Source organism: Bidens hawaiensis, unplaced genomic scaffold (genome assembly GCF_021521415.1).
Source record: "Bidens hawaiensis isolate Kalapana, Puna unplaced genomic scaffold, B.hawaiensis_p1.1 tig00033859_1, whole genome shotgun sequence".
Classification (NCBI taxonomy): Eukaryota; Viridiplantae; Streptophyta; class Magnoliopsida; order Asterales; family Asteraceae; genus Bidens; species Bidens hawaiensis.
The window spans coordinates 12,106-33,818 of record NW_027495832.1 but is presented as its reverse complement, the minus strand read 5'-3'; the positions used below and the strand labels follow the sequence as shown (position 1 = coordinate 33,818).

The 21,713-nt window shown below is 36.0% G+C and overlaps 2 protein-coding genes and 1 pseudogene across 2 annotated transcripts; 1 reads left to right on the top strand and 2 right to left on the bottom strand.

Annotated features, from left to right (window-relative positions):
- The first annotated feature begins 10,115 nt into the window (after window positions 1-10,115).
- Window positions 10,116-11,336, top strand: LOC143585478 (uncharacterized). Its single transcript, XM_077067260.1, has 2 exons — window positions 10,116-10,569; window positions 10,657-11,336. The coding sequence occupies exons 1-2, from the start codon at window positions 10,188-10,190 to the stop codon at window positions 10,962-10,964; spliced, it is 690 nt and encodes a 229-aa protein (XP_076923375.1). The 5' UTR covers window positions 10,116-10,187; the 3' UTR covers window positions 10,965-11,336.
- Window positions 11,337-13,776: 2,440 nt separating this feature from the next.
- LOC143585477 (uncharacterized) lies at window positions 13,777-16,170 on the bottom strand. The gene is made up of 3 exons (XM_077067259.1): window positions 16,157-16,170; window positions 14,721-15,111; window positions 13,777-14,638 (listed from the first exon to the last, which is right to left on the bottom strand). The coding sequence occupies exons 2-3, from the start codon at window positions 15,100-15,102 to the stop codon at window positions 14,190-14,192; spliced, it is 831 nt and encodes a 276-aa protein (XP_076923374.1). The 5' UTR covers window positions 15,103-15,111; window positions 16,157-16,170; the 3' UTR covers window positions 13,777-14,189.
- A 4,082-nt stretch (window positions 16,171-20,252) lies between these two features.
- Window positions 20,253-21,261, bottom strand: LOC143585481 (mitochondrial metalloendopeptidase OMA1 pseudogene; annotated as a pseudogene).
- Between the last annotated feature and the right edge of the window lie 452 nt (window positions 21,262-21,713).

Genomic DNA, 21,713 nt, shown 5'->3' with positions numbered 1-21,713 from the left:
TTTGGTTTACCTTCCAAATTTCCTACACCTATGGTTATCATGTCATATTGAGTTGACCCAGGCCTCCAAACTCCAAGAGCTAGCAGCTAGATTAATTTGACAAAGATAAATGAGCTACAAAAGAACCCAACTTAAGAATTCATAACTTTAGTTGTGTTTAGAATTTCGGGCCTCAGTATTTGATGAAACGTCTTAACGTGTCGAATCATGTGACAAACGTTGAAAGTATATTGAAAAATGATAAGTTAAACGGGAAACTGACAAAGTTTTCGATGTGATAACCTCAATATATAGGGTATATAAATGAGGGTTTTATGCAATAAATTTAATAAGAAAATGATAGTGGGAGAGCAAACGATTGGCATGAAGAGGAGAAGTAATTGAAGGAGCGAGGAGAAGTAATTGAAGGAGCAATTACTCGTGCGGGGAGTTACACACAACTTACTAGCATGAAATTTAATGAGAGACTTCAAAGAGAGAAAAATGAGATGAAGTGCCAAAGTATGTCTAAGGCTCATCAAGATCCAACTTTATATGATGGAACTACTCCCGTGAGCATGACAGTCTCTACACCTATCACAACTTTCTAAACTCAGGGTGGTCATCCTACTCCACCACCTGTGTCATTTCAAGAGCCTTAAGCAAGTTATCATAGCCAAAGTTCTTCAAGTTCAGGAAATCATTTTGAAGCCTCAAACTCGAAGCCTCCACAATCACCACCGAATTTGAAATGAAAAGAAGCCGAATAACATTTTGCTTTCATGGGAACATTCATGTCATCTTATGAGCAACTAGTGGGCAGCAAGTTTGCCAATTGCGACATGACTGATGAAGATTATGATCAAATCAATCCTGATGATTTGGATTTGATGGATCTAAAATGGAACATGACAATGATTGTGAGGAAGATAAAGAATTATATGTAGAGAACTGGAAATGATATTCCTACTATGAGTAAGAGGATTGGTTTTGATAAACTAAAGGTAAAATGCTATAATTGTGAAGAATATGGTCATTTTGCAAAGGAGTGTGACAAACTATGACATTTGTCAAATTTTATTCGTATTTGTATTTGTATTCATTAAACTGACCCGTTTTGTCGTTTCAATGTATTCGTATTTGTCGTTCATTATTTAATATCAAATCCAATGATTTAAAGTTATTATTCGTTCATTTTCTTTTCTTAACAAAACTCTAAGATTAAAGTATTATTAAAATAATCAAGTTTCAAACTATGCGGGGGTATAATATAAAAATAATACAAAGATATAAACTTTTATCCAAGTTTTATAACATCTCCATAAACAAGGTTCAAAGTGTAAATTTAATTTAAATTTAGTTTTAATATATATTGAAAGTTCAAGAGGCTAAAGTGTAAATTTGAATTTAAATTATAATATAATAATAATAAATCCCACCTAGCCCTTCCCCACCCCCTGGCCACGTTTTTCCGGTGACCTTGCTGTCGGCGACGCCGTTTTTCCGACCACCGTCAAAACAACCCTAAATATTCGTTCTTTGACCCGATTAGTTCGTGTAAAACGTTTCTCCACTAATTATGATCGAAAATCAAGATAAATTAACACGTTATAACACCTTAATTGAGGATTTCAATCCGGTTAACCGGCATATATTATTCAAAATCATTAACGACCAATTAGGGGGTGTTTGGGATTTCTTATTTTCACCAACTTATAACTTATAAACTTTTTGAAAAAGAATAAGATGTTTGGGATTACTTTTGATGTGAGAGGAAAAGTTTATAAGTTACACTTGTGTAACTCATTAGCATTTTGAAAAGTTATAAGGAGGTAAAATAAGGAATCCCAAACACCCTTTTAATCGTCATACGCTCCAAAGACTAGTATAAATAAAACATAAAACTTCGTCCAAACTTGCTGCTGTAACATCACGAAAATATCGGATCAAAAATATCAAATTTCAAAGTACAAGGGCCAATCTTGAAAAATCTGTTTTCCTAGCTTATAACGATACGCGATACCCAAGACACAACGTCATCGCGTATCGCGATGACGTTGTGTCTTGGGTATCGCGTATCGCGATGACGTGGTCTGACAAGCGATGACACGTGCATCCACGTGGCACCGGGTGTCCAGCCATGTGGCACACGTGACAAGTCTACTAGGTTACGCGACAAGGCTAGTCGCGATACGCAATGGCCTCCAAGGTCCTATCACGTATCGCTATGATATAAAATAATAATTAAGATATCCGTTGACCCATCGCTATACGCGATGGATCCTAAGCAAAACCCATCGCGTATCGCGATTGGTCAGCTGATCAGCGCCTATAAATAGGGCCATCAGCCCATTCACTCTTCACACCTCTCAAGTTTTCATCACTCTCTCACTAGAAATCACTCTCACTCTACCTCATAAAACGTGACCCGACCCTCCTCGTAATCCATGCCAAAAGCGAAGTTTCATCGAAGTTCGTGCCACACACAGACGATATTTCCTCAAAGTGCGTGCCACCAAGAGACGAGCCGACGTCCACCTCGAAGTACGTGCCAACAAAGATTGACGTGCGACGTTCCTCAATTCGCGTACAAAGAAGTGTTGATCAAGATTACTCGAGAAACGTGAAAGCGTCGAAGTTCTGCTCAATAGTCTAGAAAATATAAGTCAACCAAGGTAGGGGTAATGCCCAAATAAAATATTAATATAATATTAAAAATCTTAAACCCTAGTCGAGGGTATACTCGATACCTCGAGAATAAACAAAAGAAAATATAACAAGTTAATGTAAATAAGAAACAAGAATGTAAAGTAATTCTTTGTTATTAATATTATTTAAGTTTATTATTTAAATTGCTTAAATAAATAGAGTAAAGAAATAAAGTATACGTTTCTTAAAGAAGAAGAAACGTAATATAGAAAAGTAAACAAGTAAAACTAAATGTTTAAACTTGTAAAGTAAAGAAAGGGTGTTTTGAACTAAAGGTTCGAAAAGAAAATATAATCGAGATAAAGATTATACAAAAAGAGACTAAAGGTTTTAATCTAGATTAAAGATCTAGTAATAACAAAAATTTATACTCGTACAATAGGTCCGAGATAGCAAAGACTGTGACATTCGTCAATTTCAGGTTTCGATTTTTCCTTCGCGATTTATTTTAATAAATTATAGTTCAAGCCCGTATTATATTGTAAACCCGACCCGGTAATTTTATTAATCATTTAAGTCGATCTTTAAAGTTTTCACGTACTTAGTTCATCAAGCCCGTCATGTAGGCGTATACTAATCGTTGTTCATTTAACATAAAATCTATTTATAAATTGTAAGGGGTACTTCTTGTCATTCTCAATCTATGTTAACAATTTGTTAAGTTTAGTAACCTTAGTATAATATTTAGGAGTTGGAGGACCTGTTTGCAAATAACTAAAATATATATATATATAAATACATAATACCCTAAACCTAAATCATATCATCACAGCCGTCACCCCACCTGGCCGTTTTCCGGCGAACCTCGGTTCCGACAACCTCCGGCCACCCTTTCTTCCTCCGGCGACGACGACCACCGACGTACGTCACCACCATCCCAAACATCACCACCACCCCTTCTTTCCCCCTTGCGTTCCGGCAGCCCCCTTTCCCCCTTTGTTTGCGTTTTTCCAGCGAACCCGGATTCCGGCGAGAAGCCGCGACGGCACTCTGGCCATCGTGTTGCACTCTCTCCGTCCCTCAGTTCTCTCTCTCTCTTCTCTCTCCGCGTCTCTCTCTCCCTATCGGCTCTCTCTCCCTCTCGGCTCCCTCCCCCCCCCCCCCTCTCTTCGAACCTCTCTCTCTCACTCTCTCTCTCTCCGGTTCGTCTTTCCGGCAACCTTTCTCCGATGACCCAGTGAACGACTAATAGGTAAATTAACAATTGTGGGTTTAACTTTGAGTTTGTTTAACAAATTGTTATCTTGGTTCGGTTGGTTGGTACGTTAGTTATTAAACTAGAGGTCTCGGGCTCGGGTCTCATCCTAGGTCGGTTTTGGTATTGTTTCTTTTTATACTTAATAAATTTATTATTACTAAAAGCGATTAACATAAATACATAAAGATTATTATTATTATTAACAAGATAATATTTATTATTATTACTAGTATTATTATTATTAACAAGATAATATTTATTATTATTATTATCACTATTATTATTGTTATTATTATTTTTTAACAAAACAATTATTATTATCATTATTTTCATAATAATAGATTATTATTATTATCATTAATAAGGAATATTATTAAAATCTAATATTGTTAATATTATCTACTTGTTTTATTAAACCGAAACCCATGTCGGGCATAGTTACCATTTAACGTCATCGTCACTCGAGTTATATCTTTTTATTACTAATACTACTATTATTAAAATGTTATAGTATTAGTTATTATTAATGTGACACATATAATTACTATTATTAAAACTTATAAATCTATTAATAACGTTTTCAACAATAAAGTAATAATTATTATATTTATTATTACTACTACTATTATTAGTTTTAAAAAACAATTCTCAATTGGTAGTATTACTATGTATTATAATCATCTTTGTCTTATATATCTATACACACACACACACATACACACACACACATATATATATATAACTTATTCTAAAATCATTATTATCCTTTATTATTAATAACATTATTATAAACTTTATTATCTATTTATTTTATAAAACCGAACTCTTAAATTAAACCCGTCTTGTTTCTATTTCATATTGGTTTAGATATTTAAAAGCCCCAGTAAAATAATATTATTTTTATTTAAATTATCAATTAAGTACGAGTCCATAATCGTTAACAAACTAACAATAACCTGATTTACAACCGAACCTCCTCGTTCAATGTTTCCAATATAGTTTCATTATGGTTTCAAGTTCATTAATATATATTATATTATTTATTTTAGTTAAGGTGTTTATCGATTCAAGTCGGATCTGTTCGTTTACCGTTCGAGCTTCCTTTATTTGTCAATCATTTATTAGTTCTCGATTCGTCAATCGAGGTGAGTACTTTCATACCCCTTTTTCCATCTTTCGTTTTGGGGTGACATTTCATACTTATCAAACTAAATGCTTTATTTACTTGAATCTTAAACCCACAAACGTGATTGTATACATTACCTAAATACTTGCTTGATTTGGTGTTCTATGCTATATGTGTATGTGTTTATCGCATCCAGTCATGGGGGAAGTCTATAAATCCGTGATCTATCTGGTATTCTCTTATAGCACGGTGTCGTTAACGTAATGCAATTAACGATATTCTATTAAATCCTGAACCATCTGGTATTCTCTTATGGCAGGTGTCGCTAACGTAAGTCTATTAGCGATTTTACCCAAATTAGGGCTTGTATTAATTGTTTTGTATACAAGTTTTGTGGCTTTTTATTACTATATACTTATATGCTCAATCTTATGAATTGCTCACCAACCTTTGTGTTGACAAACTTTATTTTATGAAATGTTACAGGTTTGACTATTGTTGACTCGAGGACATGATGAAAACGTTACCAAGACCATTAGGGTATTAGTAAAAACGAACAATATAATTGTTACTTGTATTCAACTTGTTGGTGTGAACAAGATGTGTTGATTATTGATTTATGAAATAAATGAGCTGATTAAATATTGTCACTTTAAATAGTGTCTTGTGTATTTAGGCAATCGGTTGCACCGCGACATGTTCTGCCACCTTTGGTCGGGGTTGACAAAGACGAACCGATCAGTGAAGTGAAGCTCATCCTTTTTAAAAGTGAATACGCCCCAAACTTTTATAACTTGTTTAATCGAGTCACATTAAATTGTTACATGAGATTATGTATCTCTAAAACATTATGAACAAAAGTAATCGATATCGTGTACGTTTGTTTGGATCCTTACATATGGGGTTAGACGGTGGGCACACCGCACCACACCTGGTTATATGCCTCCGCCACGATGGGCCGGACCTAAGATATGTCCGAGAGAGGGTAATCATGTGTATACTGATGGTAGCTAAGTAATCTCGAACGCTGCGGTGTTTACTGAGCGGTTTCGAGTAGAGCTTAAGTTTATAATTGTGTTTAAAGTTTTAACTTGATTATTTCCTAAACCACGATGGGCCGAGACCTAAGTTATGTCTTGAGGGGTAATTAAGTAAATAAAATATTTTTGCGTCAGTTTATTCACCAGCATGTGTTGCTGACGTATTTTCAAACTGTTTTACATGTAACAAAGGATATACGTTTGGAAAGGATGAAGTGACCACTAGGCAATATGATAGCTCAGATCATTTTGTTAATATTAAAACTTGAATGGTGGTTTTGTATAAAACAATTAATCTTTTGTAAACATTAAACGAGTATTTTATATTCCCATGTTTTGATGATATGTAAATATTATTATTTAAATCCACGCAAATAATTCCGTAGCAACCCGTAACTCTGATTTATTTACAAAAAGGGTATCAACTATTGGTCGCATGCTCAAGCCCGAGATGGGAGTGTGACAGGTTGGTATCATAGCCATCGATCTTAGCAAATTAATTAATAATACCTAAGCTTCGATCCAAGTGATTAAGCATAATTATTATGTGTTTATATAATTAGGGATAAGATAGGCTGGTAACCCTTTATATCCCTCCTCAATCTAAACCACCCATAGATGTCATTCAAGAAGGTAAGCGAAGGCTTTATGCGTGACGCACCGAGAGCATGATGCCCCGAACCAATTCCCAAGGATAATATGACTGAAGATTACTATGAAGACTTCTTTAACCAAGATCATCTGATTGACCGACCCACACCTATATATTTTCCTGGAACACAAAACTACCGATCAATCTTTCAAGCAATCCACCAATGCAAGAGGACGAACCCCCAAGAGCCTCAAGTTACCATCTGTTAAGCATCCCAGAGTATCATCCATTCAACATTCCGATGAATCTCCCATCCGAAATTCCGATGCATCATCCATCCAATATCCCAACATACCACCCATCCAATGAATTGCTAGCCAACAAACAAATCAAAGTTGAACTTGAGTCAGACTCTTCTGATTGGATGCAATGTCATTCCGACCAAAGGAGATGGCACATTGGAACCTCTGCTTACAACTCTGTCGATTCTCACGCCAACTCTTATAATGGACCTTCTCAAAAACTTATTTTCATTTGGAAATTGTTTCTTTTTTTTCGAACTATAAGCTTTTATAAACAACCAAAACACCGAACAAAAACCGCGAAAGACCCAAAAGCCGCCTCCACAACCCAGAGAGCAACCCAAAACAAACAAAACAACTTTACATAATCTCAAATTTACACCATTTCGACCAATCTAAATTTTTGTTTTTACCCCTATTCAAGAACCAAAAAAACCCAAGCAACTTTATATCTTCATTGATATTATCAATATTGACTTCTTTGCCTTCAAACACCTTTTCATTCCTCGCTTTCCAAATTCTCCAACAAGCTACAATAAATAATCAAGCCGTGAATCACTTCATTCTCCTTCTCACCGAGCTTAACAGTCTTGTGCAACTCTAAAAGATTCGTTACCGAAAAACTGAAAATATGAGGAATTTTACACCATCGGCTAATATGTTCCCAAACAATCGCCGCAACCACACAACCTGTAAACAGATGATCTGCCGTTTCCAAACCCATATCACAAAACACACAAATTATCTTCAACTCTTAAGTTTCTGCACTCCAAGGCCCCCCGAGTAGGAATTCTATTCACCTCAGCCCTCCAAGTATGAATATCGCACTTAGTTGGCACCCACTTGCTCCATTTCATAACAAAAGTATTCCCCACTACATTACTTTTGAGAAACATACCTTTTACCGACCTCACCGAAACGCCTTATTTATCACCGAGCCAAACCCAACTATCCAGGCCTCATTCCACCTGGCTGCGATCATTAACTAGATACAGTTTTCCCACTTGGCCCTTTCATGGGAAGTGCTTGGGCTCCTTTTCCAACTCCAAGCCCAACCGATCCTTCCTTCAAACCTCCATAAATGCTCCTTAACACTGCATTTTTTGTTCAGCTCCAACTTGAATAGATTGGGGCAAACATTTGGAAATTGTACTTACAAGAACCGCAACAAACTAACTTATAATTGAAATTCTTGGACATCTGGCCAAGGTACAACAATGTATTTATCTGGTTGATTTGCCTCTTGAGTTCAAATTGACTTTAATTTTTTGTTATCTACCTATACCAGTAAGACAATTATTTCACATGTCATTCAACTAGAGCAGCCAACTAAAATGTCAACTAATATTACTACCATATGTAGAATTACTAACAAAGTTACAAGTGTAACTTTAAATGTTGTATTAAATGAGGTTTTAGATATTTATGAATTATAAAAATTTATTTATCATTAATTATATCTTATGAATCCATAATGAGGTTATTACGCATATTATTAAATTTAACTTTTTCGTTGTATTTTTTTAATCACCCATATATTATACGGGCTATATCCTAATTATAACATTGTTAGAAATCTAATAGTTTTATTAACATCAAATTTAAAGCAGGTAATAGTTATAATTATGCTCAGAGATGACAAAATGCACATGTCAGTCAATATGTCAAAACAAATAATTTAGTACGGGTCAAAACAAGGCATGTTGACCCCAAATAATATTATACTAGTTTTTGCAGTTTTTTTTATATATCATAAAGGTGGCAAATGATTTGGGTCGGGTCGAGCTAGTCATGGGTTGAAATGAGTCATGGGTCAAAACGAGTTTGGGTCAGAATGAGTTTACGTCAGAACGGGTCAATTAAAAAAAAGGTTGTTTTGGTTTGGGTCGGAATAGGTTAGGGTCGAACCGGGTTTTGAGTTTTTTTTTTTATTTTTTTATTTTTTTATTTTTATGAACGGGAATAATGGCAGAAACATTTTAGTTTTTTTAAAATTTTTGGTTATTAGGTGACACTCAACATATCCAACTCCAAAAGCTAACAGTTGGAACAGTTGGAGTTATTAGACAAAGATAAATGGGCTATAAAATAACCCAACATTAAGAAGACACCAGCCACGTTCAGAGTTGTGGGTTGAGAATATTTGCTGAAGTGATTTAACGAGTTGAATCATGTGACAAATGTTGAAAATATTTTGAAAAGAAGTGAAAATATTGATAATAATAGTTAATAATTGTAACAATAAAATATAATAATAAGCACATTAGACTAAGTGTAGCTTACATTTACAACAAAAGTCCCATACCCGTCATAACTCATAAACGAATTAATTGATAGTTGAACGTGAACACCGAATTAATCAAGCTCGAGCTTTAGAAAAAGAGCTCGAAACGAGTTGAACTCAAGCCTAGGTTCTCGTAAGTCAAAATGATCCAAGATCGGGCCCGGCATGTTTACACCCGCATTTTGAATATTAACTTCATACCCAGGGTTGTAAACGAACTAAACATTCAGTCAACTGCTCGGCGGAAAGCTTGTTTACATTTGTTTGTTTAATAAACAAACGAACATGAATAAATGTCATGTTCATTCAATTGTGTTCGTGAATGTTCAATAATGTGTTTGTTTACATCCATTTATGTTTGTTTATTAATAAAATTTACATATTATGGAATTAAGCAAAAATTATTAACGGTAAAACAAAAATTATACATGAGTATCATGTGTAGGCGTGTGTAAAATTAAATCCACCACACCCGAATAGTGGTATTGGACCTTATTGCAAAAACCCGGGTCTATCGAATTGACGGGTCTCACCCGGTATATTATAAAAGCCCAGACAGACGGTGATAAAAATCAATATCATCGTGGGAGATGGCGTTGCGTCTCACTCTCACCAGAAACCCGTTCAATGGCTTCAACCAACAATCTTACACCATAACAACCACTCGTAATTTCTTTGCTTTAACCTAATATCACCTAATTAACATTATTAATCCATCCATCGATTTGTTTGTTTAACCTACCTAGCTTTATTTTATATTTGTGTTGCTTTCATATTATAGGCTGTAAACGATAACACTTAATCGAACAAAATCTTTGTGCTCGTTTGTTTAAAATCTAAAAGCCGGCTCAAAGCATAATTAGATTTAATTGTTACAAACAGGCTTATTTAATAATCTGGCATACCTTTTTCTTGATTTCAGCTTCACCATTTTGTAAAGCATGGTTAAAGAACCTAATGTCAAAATCGCCCTTGTCATCTCCAGCATTGTACACTCTAGAATCCAACGACTTTACTGTGCAAGTTCCTGGATGGAAGAACACGCAGACTGACAAAGGCCTATGTTTAACTCTACACATGCCGGGAGTACTTGAACCCAAGAATGTGGATGCAACCATTGATGGCAAGCATTTGCTCATCCGAGCGACAACAGATGATGATACAGCAGTCCACCTGGCAGGCATGGAGTTACCTCCTAACTTTGACAAGAACCGTGATTTCCTAGCCGTCTTGAAAGGCGATGGAATGGTCAAGCTTACCCTTCCGTTGGTGGAGAATACTCAAATGGCGGCTAACTTCCATACAGCCGGGCGTCTTGAATATTCTGTTGCTTCCTTTAGTATGTTAATGTCCTGTGCTGGTTGATTAGTTACTATTGATCTTACGTATATACATTGATGGTATTTTGATTATATCATGATTGCAGATATATCATTTAATGATCGTGCATATCTAAGGCAGACGTTTTCCTCAATAATAGACCACGTGGGGACCAAATATTCGTCATTCATATTGTATAAGAAGGTCACTGCTGAAAGCCTATACATTAAAATGAGTCACGGACTTGCGAAAATGGAGTCGACTAGTGAAGGCCTGTGTGTGTCTTTCAATATGCCTGGACTCGAGATAGAGGATGTCAGGTGCTCTTTGGAAGATGACGACTTGTTCATCATTGAAGGAAAAAAGGAGATGGGGCACTACATTTGGGGCATACGTGTTCCAGATGGGTTATGAGAAGAAGAATAGTAATATGATTAAGACGGAAATGATTGACGGAATGTGCAAGGCAACTCTTCCCCGTGTCAGTGGAGCAAATTAAAGACCAGTTTCGTACCAAGTAGTTAGATAACCAGCTATGTAATTGTTATATAATAGTTACATTATTACTAATTCTAAGAAAAGACAGTTAGCTAGGTCGGTAGAACATAGAAGTAGAAATCAAACCGGGCCCAAGCTCATCTTGTGATTTGTAAGCTTAATGCGGGTCTTGGTGTTTTGTGTACTAACTAGTGGATGGTTATATATATGGAAGAAGTGGCTTATTATTATGATTTATGATCTTGATTGAACATTTGAACCAGCTGTTTTTGTAATCATTCATTGACTCTGCATGGTTAGTTGATGCAGGCTGGTTCTTTAAGCCAAGTTGTATTCTCTTTCTCATGCATTTTTAGAATATATTTTGTGATCTGTGTTGGGTCGTGTAAGCTTATCAGGAGCTGAGTTTAACAATAGTTGTGGGTTCTTAATCATCCATGCTTAGTGAAAAGGTTTACAAAGGTTTTGTTAAAGCAGTACACTGAAATGTTAGTTTGGACAGCAGGGACATAAAGAGTTAATGAGAATGGTATTTTGCTGTGGATTTGAGATTTCTGTTTAAGAAGGTGAATGCGGAAAGCTTATACATATAGATTGGATTCAAACAGATGTGAAGATGGAGTCAAGTAGTGAAGGTCTATGCGTGTCTTTAAATATGCTTGGATTCAAAACAGAGGATGTGGAGTTCTCTTCTGAAGATGATATATTCTTGATTGAAGAAAAAAATAACAGAGCTTTATGAGAAGAATTATAATATGATGAAGAAATAGATGTATGAAGGGATGTTCAAGGCAACTCTTCCCTATTTGCCATTCAAAAGACCCGTTTTTTGTCAATGATTTTAAGTTACAAAAGGTTTGTGAACCAGTATATGCATTCTGATGATTTTGACAGCATGAAAAGTTTAATATTGATATTATTAGTTGTGTGTTCAGTGTTCTGAATTAATGGGTTTTTTCCTAGTAAATCTAGATATTACCATATATCACTAATATTGTGTAAGATATGAACATTGTAATTAGTCTGAGGTTTTCAATTTCATGCATTCTCCTGACCTGAAATTATTAAGGGGCTATAATTACTGGCATAAAAGCAAGAAGCAATCAGTATTAACTTCGTTGAAATCGGTTAAGCCCAAACCTAACCAGTGATAAACCGGTTCCAAACTGAAGAGATCCTTTTCTCCTTATATACCGGTTTCTAATCAAACTGATTTGGGCCAAAAAAAAACAATGTTGACCGAAAGCAAACCTATTCCCACCTGGACCAGTTTGGATGTAGAAGACGTGCTGTGAATCGATTCCAAATTATCAAAGCATTCACGCATAATTTAAAAACTACAACAATTGTTTGTTGTCAATTTTCCTGTTTTCAGTATTAGATAAATACCAATTTTGGCGTATTAACTAACCCACCCATGTTGCCATCTCTAAGCAAAATTGTAAGCTGTTACAGGTTACCTCTTTTTGATTTGATCTCAATAAAACTAGTAAACTTCTGCTAGTGTTATAGGAAAAAAGATATTGAAGGCTGTTTGATCAGGCATGGCTAAAACAGTCAAACGGTACTATTTCTACCCGGAAACTGATGCAGGCCTATATATGTGTATCCTTAGATATGCCCGGAGTGTTAAAAGGAGAATGTGAATGCTCGCATTGATGGCAAGTATTTGTTCATCCAAGCCAAATCCGATGAACAAGTCTTCCTTGCGGGCATGAAATTACCTGCGAAATTTTACAACGGTGATTTAATTGGGGATAAGAAAGACGGAATATGGATTCCTGACTTCTTTAGCACCAGCTACAACCACTTCTTCCAACTTGTTATATTTTACTTGGGTAATTGCTTTATATTCATGTGCTATTTGGTTGATACATAGATAGAGAGTATACTGATTATGCAAATGTTTTCAGTGATCCATATGTATGGAAATAATTGGTTTAGGCGGTTTAATGAATTTGACTAGCTAGGTAGAAAACCAAACTTATTGCTGATAAAATCAAGAAATTCAAACAATTGGTGAATTTTGACTTTCTTAGTTGTTGCTGAATTTGACCTTCTAAATTTTCATAGCTTTTATTGCCAATTTGGGAACTGTAGTTACAAAAAGCATTCTAAAATATCACTGCAGCAAAGTGACTCATGTGTTCAATTCTTAGACATAGTTCATATGGCTGATTTGACTTCTTGAGGTCAAACAGGCTTCACATTTTTACTTTGACTCATTAAAGGTAAGATCTTTTGATGATATTCTGGTTGAGGTACGCTTTACTTTGAGTAACCGAAACGATTCAGGAGGTTAAAATTTTAAACAAACTTTGGGAGATTTTTAAGCCAGTTTGACCTTTTCTCCTTTAGCTAAAGTTATTAAATTGACTGATTTGAGATAGTACACAACCCAAATTATTCCAATAATGAGTATCTGGGTCAAACTTTCCACTTCTAGTGCTTTACACAACGACACAAATGGTTAGCAACTAAAGAAACAGATTTGATCCACCGAGTCATACATGAAAATTGTAAGATTACGGTTAATTGTATAGATGCTTAATTGCTTACCATTCCATTAGCAAGAGAAGAGATTTCTAAGAAATGGTTTTACCTCAAATAAGAGAGAGTAATACAATATTTCAGATTTGTTGTTAATAAAACTATTTTCTAGTAATGTTATACTAGAAAAAGAAAAAATGATATTGTCAAGAAGTTAAATTAACCTGGTGTACCTAAACTATATGTCCAAGCATTGCACTTCTAACAAACACATTGCCAATCTATATTTTGACTTACGAGCTTCAATACAAACATAGAAAGTTAATACTGAATTTGATAATTTAACAAAGTTGGATTGCTTGATTGGAAAAAAAACACAGTAGTCTATTTGACCTAAAAGGTCAAACGCATGTGGACTTAACCATTTCCTAGAAAACAATTGGTTCAATCAAGATCAAAATAGCAAGCCACTTCTTACATAGATATAGAGACCATCCATTAGTTCAAAACACAAAAGACCAATATCCAAATAAACCTTACAAATAGATCACAAAATTAGTTTAATTAGGACCAGTTTGATTTTCCACCTAACTAGTTAGATTTAGAACCATCATTAACAGTTAACACATAGCCAGGAACCATATCCGTTAACTAATAGCGACGCACTTTATAAAAGAACGCGCCAGTCATCCTTTTGGCCTCCTCACTGATCACATCAACACGGGGTAGAGTTACCTTATACACTCCATCTTCCATCTCTCTCTTGATCATATGATCCTCACCGTGAAAGCCCTCGGGTGTTCTTATGCCCGTCATAAAATGCTCAGCACAGTCCCCCTTCTTCTTCTTTCCTTCAATCCTCAAAGTGTTGTACTCAACAAAACGGCACTGCACGTCCCCAATCTCGAACCCGGGCATGTTTAAGGATACACAGACGGCCTCACTAGTCACCTCCATCTTCTCCAATCCAGGCATACTCCCTTCAAGGTATATGCTTTCAAGAGTCTCTTTTTGATACAGTGTGAAAGAAATCAATTTCGACCTCAACTCGGCCATCGCTGCACGAATATTCCCTTCATGAATTGGTTGATCCATCATAGCTGAAATGAACCAATTACTGCCAGTCAAAGAATGAATTTTATTCTTTTAACAGATTATAATAAGATATCTAGAAATTGGTACCACAGAAAAAGGTAGTGCAATCATGTTCAAAGAAGACTTTCATGACATTTTTAGGGATGGCGTTGGTACTTTTGACTAACGGGAGGTTTAGTTTTAGCGATCCGTCTTCCAACTCAAAGCTCAAAGCACGGGCCCTGTCGAAATAGTCGGGTAACTTCATGCCCGCCTTGTAGATTTGATCACGTATCTTGCATGTGATGTTCAGATTGTTGTCTGCGCTGATCATTGAAAGCACATCCTCCTTTTTTGCTCCAGGCATGTTTAAGGACACGCACAGAACTTCGTCAATCTCAAGCCCAGGCTTCTTTGCAGTCACCATAGTGAAAAAACATGGAAGGAACTTCCGCCATTGTTTCCATTTGAGTCTTGAGAAACGACTCATCAAACACAACTGAAATCCAAAAATAATTAAAATAGTACGCATGGTGAAACTGAAACAAGAATGAGATCTATATACATGCCAACTAAGCTAAAAGCGACACAAGAATAGGGAACCCTGTCCCAAAACAACCCTTTTTCTAATATGACCCGACCCGTTTGCCAGTCCTAATAGAGAAATATTCATTCAGAATATTGAAAGTATTTGAGGCATAATTTCCATTTGAAACCCACCCTAGAAATGTAACTGGCAGAGAAAAATAATCAAAATAAGTATGAAATACAGTTTGAAACCGGGTAAATGAATGCATATTAATAAAGAGGCCAGGTGAAATAATCAGTGAACAGATTGATTGGTTTTGGCCCTCATTTTAGAGAAAATAAACAATATTCTTGATACAGTCAAAGAAAGTCAAAAAAGCTACACCATATATGGTTGATACTCAAAATATCTTATATGTAACAGAAAATTAAGATTAATAATTTACTAACCAATCACACGTTTAGAACCATCCAAGGATAAACATAAACTACATGAAACCAGCCGAATAAAAGAAACACAATTTTCTTAAACCCCTAGATGATAAAGATAATAGTGATAAAAATAGTGGTATTAATAATGAAAAAGAACATAAAACATAATAATAATTGCAAGCAACAAAAAAACACAATAGGCTATCCTTGGTTGTACCTCACCCAACAAATAAATAATATTTGCAAGTTACAGGTTTATTATATGCCAATATTTATTTATGAATCAACATTCAGGGTATAACAAACATCACAGATCGATCTTGTAAGAATTTGAGGTAGGTATAATTTCCATTTGAAACCCACCCTAAAAACGTAACTGATAAAGCAAAATAATCAAAATAAGCATATACTGTGGCCAGCTGGTAAGCAAAGCATCGAGATATTAAAAGAGCTAATCTCATAAAAAACCCTAGAAAGAAATGTGCCAAAAATAGAAGAAAAATAATCAAATGAGTTATTAAAAGCAAACATCACAGATCTAGCTACTAAAACATTCAATGAACACAGAAAGAGTAACTGGGTACATTTGGGCTTGGCTGAAGAACTTTGTTGTTGACTCATCTTCTCTTCCCCGACTGAGTAATAGTAATAGTAGTGCTTGCTGAATATTGAATGTTTCTTTCTTGGAGGCAAATGGTTGCTTGGTGGGTCTGTCTTTATACTAAAACCAATAAAAGAGACTTTTCATATAAAACAAAATGCATCAGGAGGATTGGAAGAGATGGGGTGGGGACTCACAAACAACCACCCAAATATTATTATTATTATTATAAACAAATGGTTGTACATTATTACAATTGAAAAGATGCTCATGCTAATAAGACGCCCTCTGTCATAGTTCAAACATTTTTTATACAACTCATATACAAGTCGCTCTACATGACTTTTTGTTTAGGCAATATCCTATTAATTATTTGATACGATCTAAGATTTAATAAATGATTTGACGCAAAATAAGATTCCACTGCTAGTTATTTGAAACGATATAATGTTTTATCGAAACGAACACACACATATATATATATGTAACGGTTTAAAACAATTGTTTTATGAGAAGTGTGAGAAGACTTTAAAATAAATTGCACCACCTAAATAAGACACTATACCATATAAATAAAAAACTATACAACTTTTAGAAACTACAAATCTCAACCACTAGATCTTAAATCCAAGGGTCTACATCTATTCTTATACTTCTCACAAAACTATTGTTTTTTACGTTAACTATGGTGAGGTTAAAATAAGAAGTGAAGTGTGTCTAAAAAGTATAGAAATTGATCTAGTGCGTTGGATTATGTGATCTAATGGTTAAGATTCGTTGTAGTATTTTTTCGAGGTGTGTTTTATTTTAATATTTGTTTTATAACACTCTAGAGGCATAATCGTCATGTGCGTTATATTATATATGGAAACATTATCAATCTATTATTATCAGTTTTAATCAAAATTTAAAAAACAACACCAAGATTATCACAATATATATTACAGTGTGTTTTAAATCAAAATAATCAAAATTTAGAAACAATCAGAGTTTAATCCAAATTTAAAACACAACACCAAGAACACTAAGGCTAAGGGTAGTGGGGCTTGATCCACCCCAAGTGATCCAATATATTTTACGACATATAGGCGCTGACGTGACACATGATCAAGCCCTAGGATCAAGACCCAGAGGGTGTAGTGGTCCAGGTGATCGGGGGCTTGATTGATTTTTTTTTTTAAAACACAAAAATACTAAATTAAAATATTTCATTAAAACATAAATAAAAAAAGGAAAATAAAAGCATAAATTTAAATTACACAAAAATAGCGGTTTTTTTCGCCAATTCCTTCCGAATACGATTTTTTCTTCCTCCATTATCGTTTGGTCGGATGGAGATAGGTGGCTAAAATCTTTGGCTAGAAAGTCAAACTCTTGAACCGATTTTTTGTATGTCGAGCTTCACCAATCGAGAGGAGGCTACTTGACAATTCCTTAACTTGTATCTCGAGCTTCACCAATCCCGCTTCTCCGGTTTATTTTCCCTTACCTTTGTGGGATCGTTCTGCGGGTTTAGCCGGTTCCGGTTGTGTGTTAATATTACCAAAACCCGAGCCCTTCATGGTTTTAAATTTGATAAATTTAGAGAGGTTTTTTAAATTAGTAGAGAGAAAGGGAGTGAGAATTGTGTGTTATTTTTATAAAACGGGGTTGTTATTTATAGTGGTAGAGTTTGTAATTAAAAAAAACTTTTTTTTTAAATCTTCTTCCCCTCCAACACTCTTTGAGCCTTCCCACATCTCCAACGAATCTTTGGAGCCCCAGGACCGGCTCGCCCCTACCGTCCGCGCCCCCGTCCACGCAAGGGTGGTAGTGGTGTGCGCGGCGGCCACGTCGTCCGCGCCCCACCAGCCTCACCCTAACAACTAAAACACACTAGCTTGAACATCATAACCAACATTAATGAACAAAAACACTTTGTACTTGATTCACAATGCTCAAACACAATGCTCAGGACACGTACCGCCTTGCACTCTTTAGCAGATATATTTTTCCCTTACTGCGTGCGTGGCAATGCAAACAAATATCTCTACATACTTCACATCAGGCTTTCGAAAACCGTCAAGATAAGCGAGTGGAAGTTTATTGTTATCTTGGACTAAAGCTGAAGCAATTTATGAGTGTTTGATGTGGCAGAGAAGTAGGGCTCTAGTGACCATTTGGCCTAGAGCCATCATTTGATTTTTGATAAAAAAAAAAGTGAAAATAGTCAAAGTACTTCCACGCCATCCTCTTGCTCAAACATAATGCTCGGGACACGTACCGCCTTGCACTCTTTAGCAGATATATTTTTCCCTTACTACGTGCATGGCAATGCAAACAAATATCTCTACATACTTCACATCATGCTTTCGAAAACCGTCAAGATAAGTGAGTGGAAGTTTATTGTTATCTTGAACTAAAGCTGAAGCAGTTTATGGGTGTTTGATGTGGCTGAGAAGTAGGGCTCTAGTGACCATTTGGCCTAGAGCCATCATTTGATTTTTGATAAAAAAAAAGTGAAAATAGTCAAAGTACTTCCACGCCATCCTCTTGCTCAAACATAATGCTCGGGACACGTACCGCCTTGCACTCTTTAGCAGATATATTTTTCCCTTACTACGTGCGTGGCAATGCAAACAAATATCTCTACATACTTCACATCATGCTTTCGAAAACCGTCAAGATAAGTGAGTGGAAGTTTATTGTTATCTTGAACTAAAGCTGAAGCAGTTTATGAGTGTCTGATGTGGCAGAGAAGTAGGGCTCTAATGACCATTTGGCCTGGAGCCATCATTTGATTTTTGATAAAAAAAAAAGTGAAAATAGTCAAAGTACTTCCACGCCATCCTCTTGCTCAAACATAATGCTCGGGACACGTACCGCCTTGCACTCTTTAGCATATATATTTTTCCCTTACTGCATGCGTGGCAATGCAAACAAATATCTCTACATACTTCACATCAGGCTTTCGAAAACCGTCAAGGTAAGTGAGTGGAAGTTTATTGTTATCTTGAACTAAAGCTGAAGCAATTTATGAGTGTCCGATGTGGCAGAGATGTAGGGCTCTAGTGACCATTTGGCCTGGAGCCATCATTTGATTTTTGATAATAAAAAAAAGTGAAAATAGTCAAAGTACTTCCACGCCATCCTCTTGCTCAAACACAATGCTCAGGACACGTACCGCCTTGCACTCTTTAGCAGATATATTTTCCCTTACTGCGTTCGTGGCAATGCAAACAAATATCGCTACATACTTCACATCAGGCTTTCGAAAACCGTCAAGATAAGTGAGTGGAAGTTCATCGTTATCTTGAACTAAAGCTAAAAGCAGTTGATGAGTATATGATGTGTCAGAGAAACAGGGCTCTAGTGACCATTTGGCCGGAGCTATCATTTGATTTCTAAAAAAAAAGGTCAAAGTACTTCCACGTCATCACTTTGACCCGGGTAACCAGGTACGTTTAACTTGTTTATCATTTCTAATGTAGGTGCAAACATTAACAAGGTGTTAGTCCAAATAGAAATGTAATCAAAATTAATTACCATTGTATGCAGTTACGTAATTGTGATCTAACACATAATACTTTTTGAGATATAACCACATTAACCATTGTGACAGAATCACACATTTTGGCATTCAAAACTAATATCATATCAATTATCAGTTGAAGAAGTAGCCGACTTAATCATGGAAAACAATTTGTAAACATATTTACATGTTCACATGTTGAGATTTATAAATCTACAAGTCTACAACATAATATTGTACTAAAGACCAAACTGTCATACCAAAGACATGGTATTTAAAAGAAATAATTCACACAAGACAATCAACTATAGTCATCAAACGCATCATTTACTATTGAGTGACTCGTTTTAGTTATGTCTAAATTAACCTTACGCGGGTGAAGGAAAAATAATACCTAAAAAGAAAACGAGTTGCACGTTAGTCGTGTAGAAGCACTTGCATGTTAGTTGTAATCTAGCTGAAGAACATATATAGTTCGAAATTGTATTTCCTTCTTGAAATCACTTGAACAACAGTTATATAGAAGCATTAGAAATAAGCTAACTTGGCATTACCGATAAGCATCCTATTACTAAGAAACAACTACCCACCCTATCAACCACTTATTATTCTTAACAGTAAAGACCATCAAGTATCAAATCCTCTTCTTGCTATAACCTCATCATAGATAGAGATTGCTTCTTGCATCACACTTCCTTGAGTTAGCAATTTACTTCTTGCCTTCCCCAATGGCTGGATAGAAAGGTAATTTTGCATACCCGAATCAGCCGATACTTGGTCCATCATTTCAATTACCTTTGGTGCAACCCGCGGATCATATCCAGCAGACGCCATCAGCAACAATCCTATGTGATCAGCTTCAGTCTCCATCCTACACATTACAAACACCATTTTCCATCACATACATATATAATCAATACCTTATAGCTTATATAACATATATACATTTGCGAGAAAGGATGGTCTAGTGCAAATAAAGTCGCCCATGAGTCAACAAGATGACCCGGCCTAACAAACTTATAGTAAATCATCAGTGCGGGTGTAAACCATCTCTTTGAAAACCTCTCTGATACATGTCTTGCCACAACATGTGCAATCTATAACCATATATTAATAGTTAATACTTATTGCTTGTGTTAACTAATTATAAATAATAATCTAATCTTGAAATATATATACCTCATGAGCAATAATGGCAGCAATTTCTTCATCGGTTTTAAAGCGTTCTAACAAACCAGTAGACACATGATCTTCCCACCAGGCAAACAACATGCATTTACCGCATTATCATCCTGAACCACCAAAACTTCCCAATTCAAGTCTTGCAGATGCGAAATAGCCAACTTCACCCCCTTATCTTCTTTCTGCAATCCTGATTGCAATGCTATAATGACATCAAAGAAAACCTTAAGAGTGTCCGGATGCATCCAGACACTCGCTTTCCCTTTTGCATCAGCCTTCTTTTGCATCCTCCGAAACTGAACCACCCCAATCATTTTCTCAATACCCGACATTTGAACAAACTGTTTCCGCTTTGTGTACGGTATTGTCTCTTCGTCCGGAAAATGTACGTACATCCAAATATTGGATACCAAGTTGAAGAGGTAGGTCCCAGCAGAGCCCAGTTGGACCCGCAAGACTCACCTCAAAGAGGGAAGCCTGCGTAGTTGAACCCGCAAGACTCACCTTCAACAGGGACGTCTGCGCAAAGGCTAAACTCGCAGAAATCACCTTGAAGAGGGACGTCTGCGCAGAAACCAACTGGATCCGCAGGACCCACCATGCTCAGAGACGTGACGTCCTTACGCGCAGTACGCAAGCTGTTCCCGCAGGAAAAGCCTCCCAATGGTGAAGTACCCGCCTGTTCCCGCAGCTGCGGATACAAGCCATCAGGGAAGGCTACCCGCGCAGCAAGGCTACACGCACAAGGCACTTAACTCTTAAATAATTCAGTAATGTCACCTGAAGAATGAGTGAGCAAGCCGGGAACACTCCCGCACAAAGCCGGGAAAACTCCCGCCCAAATGAG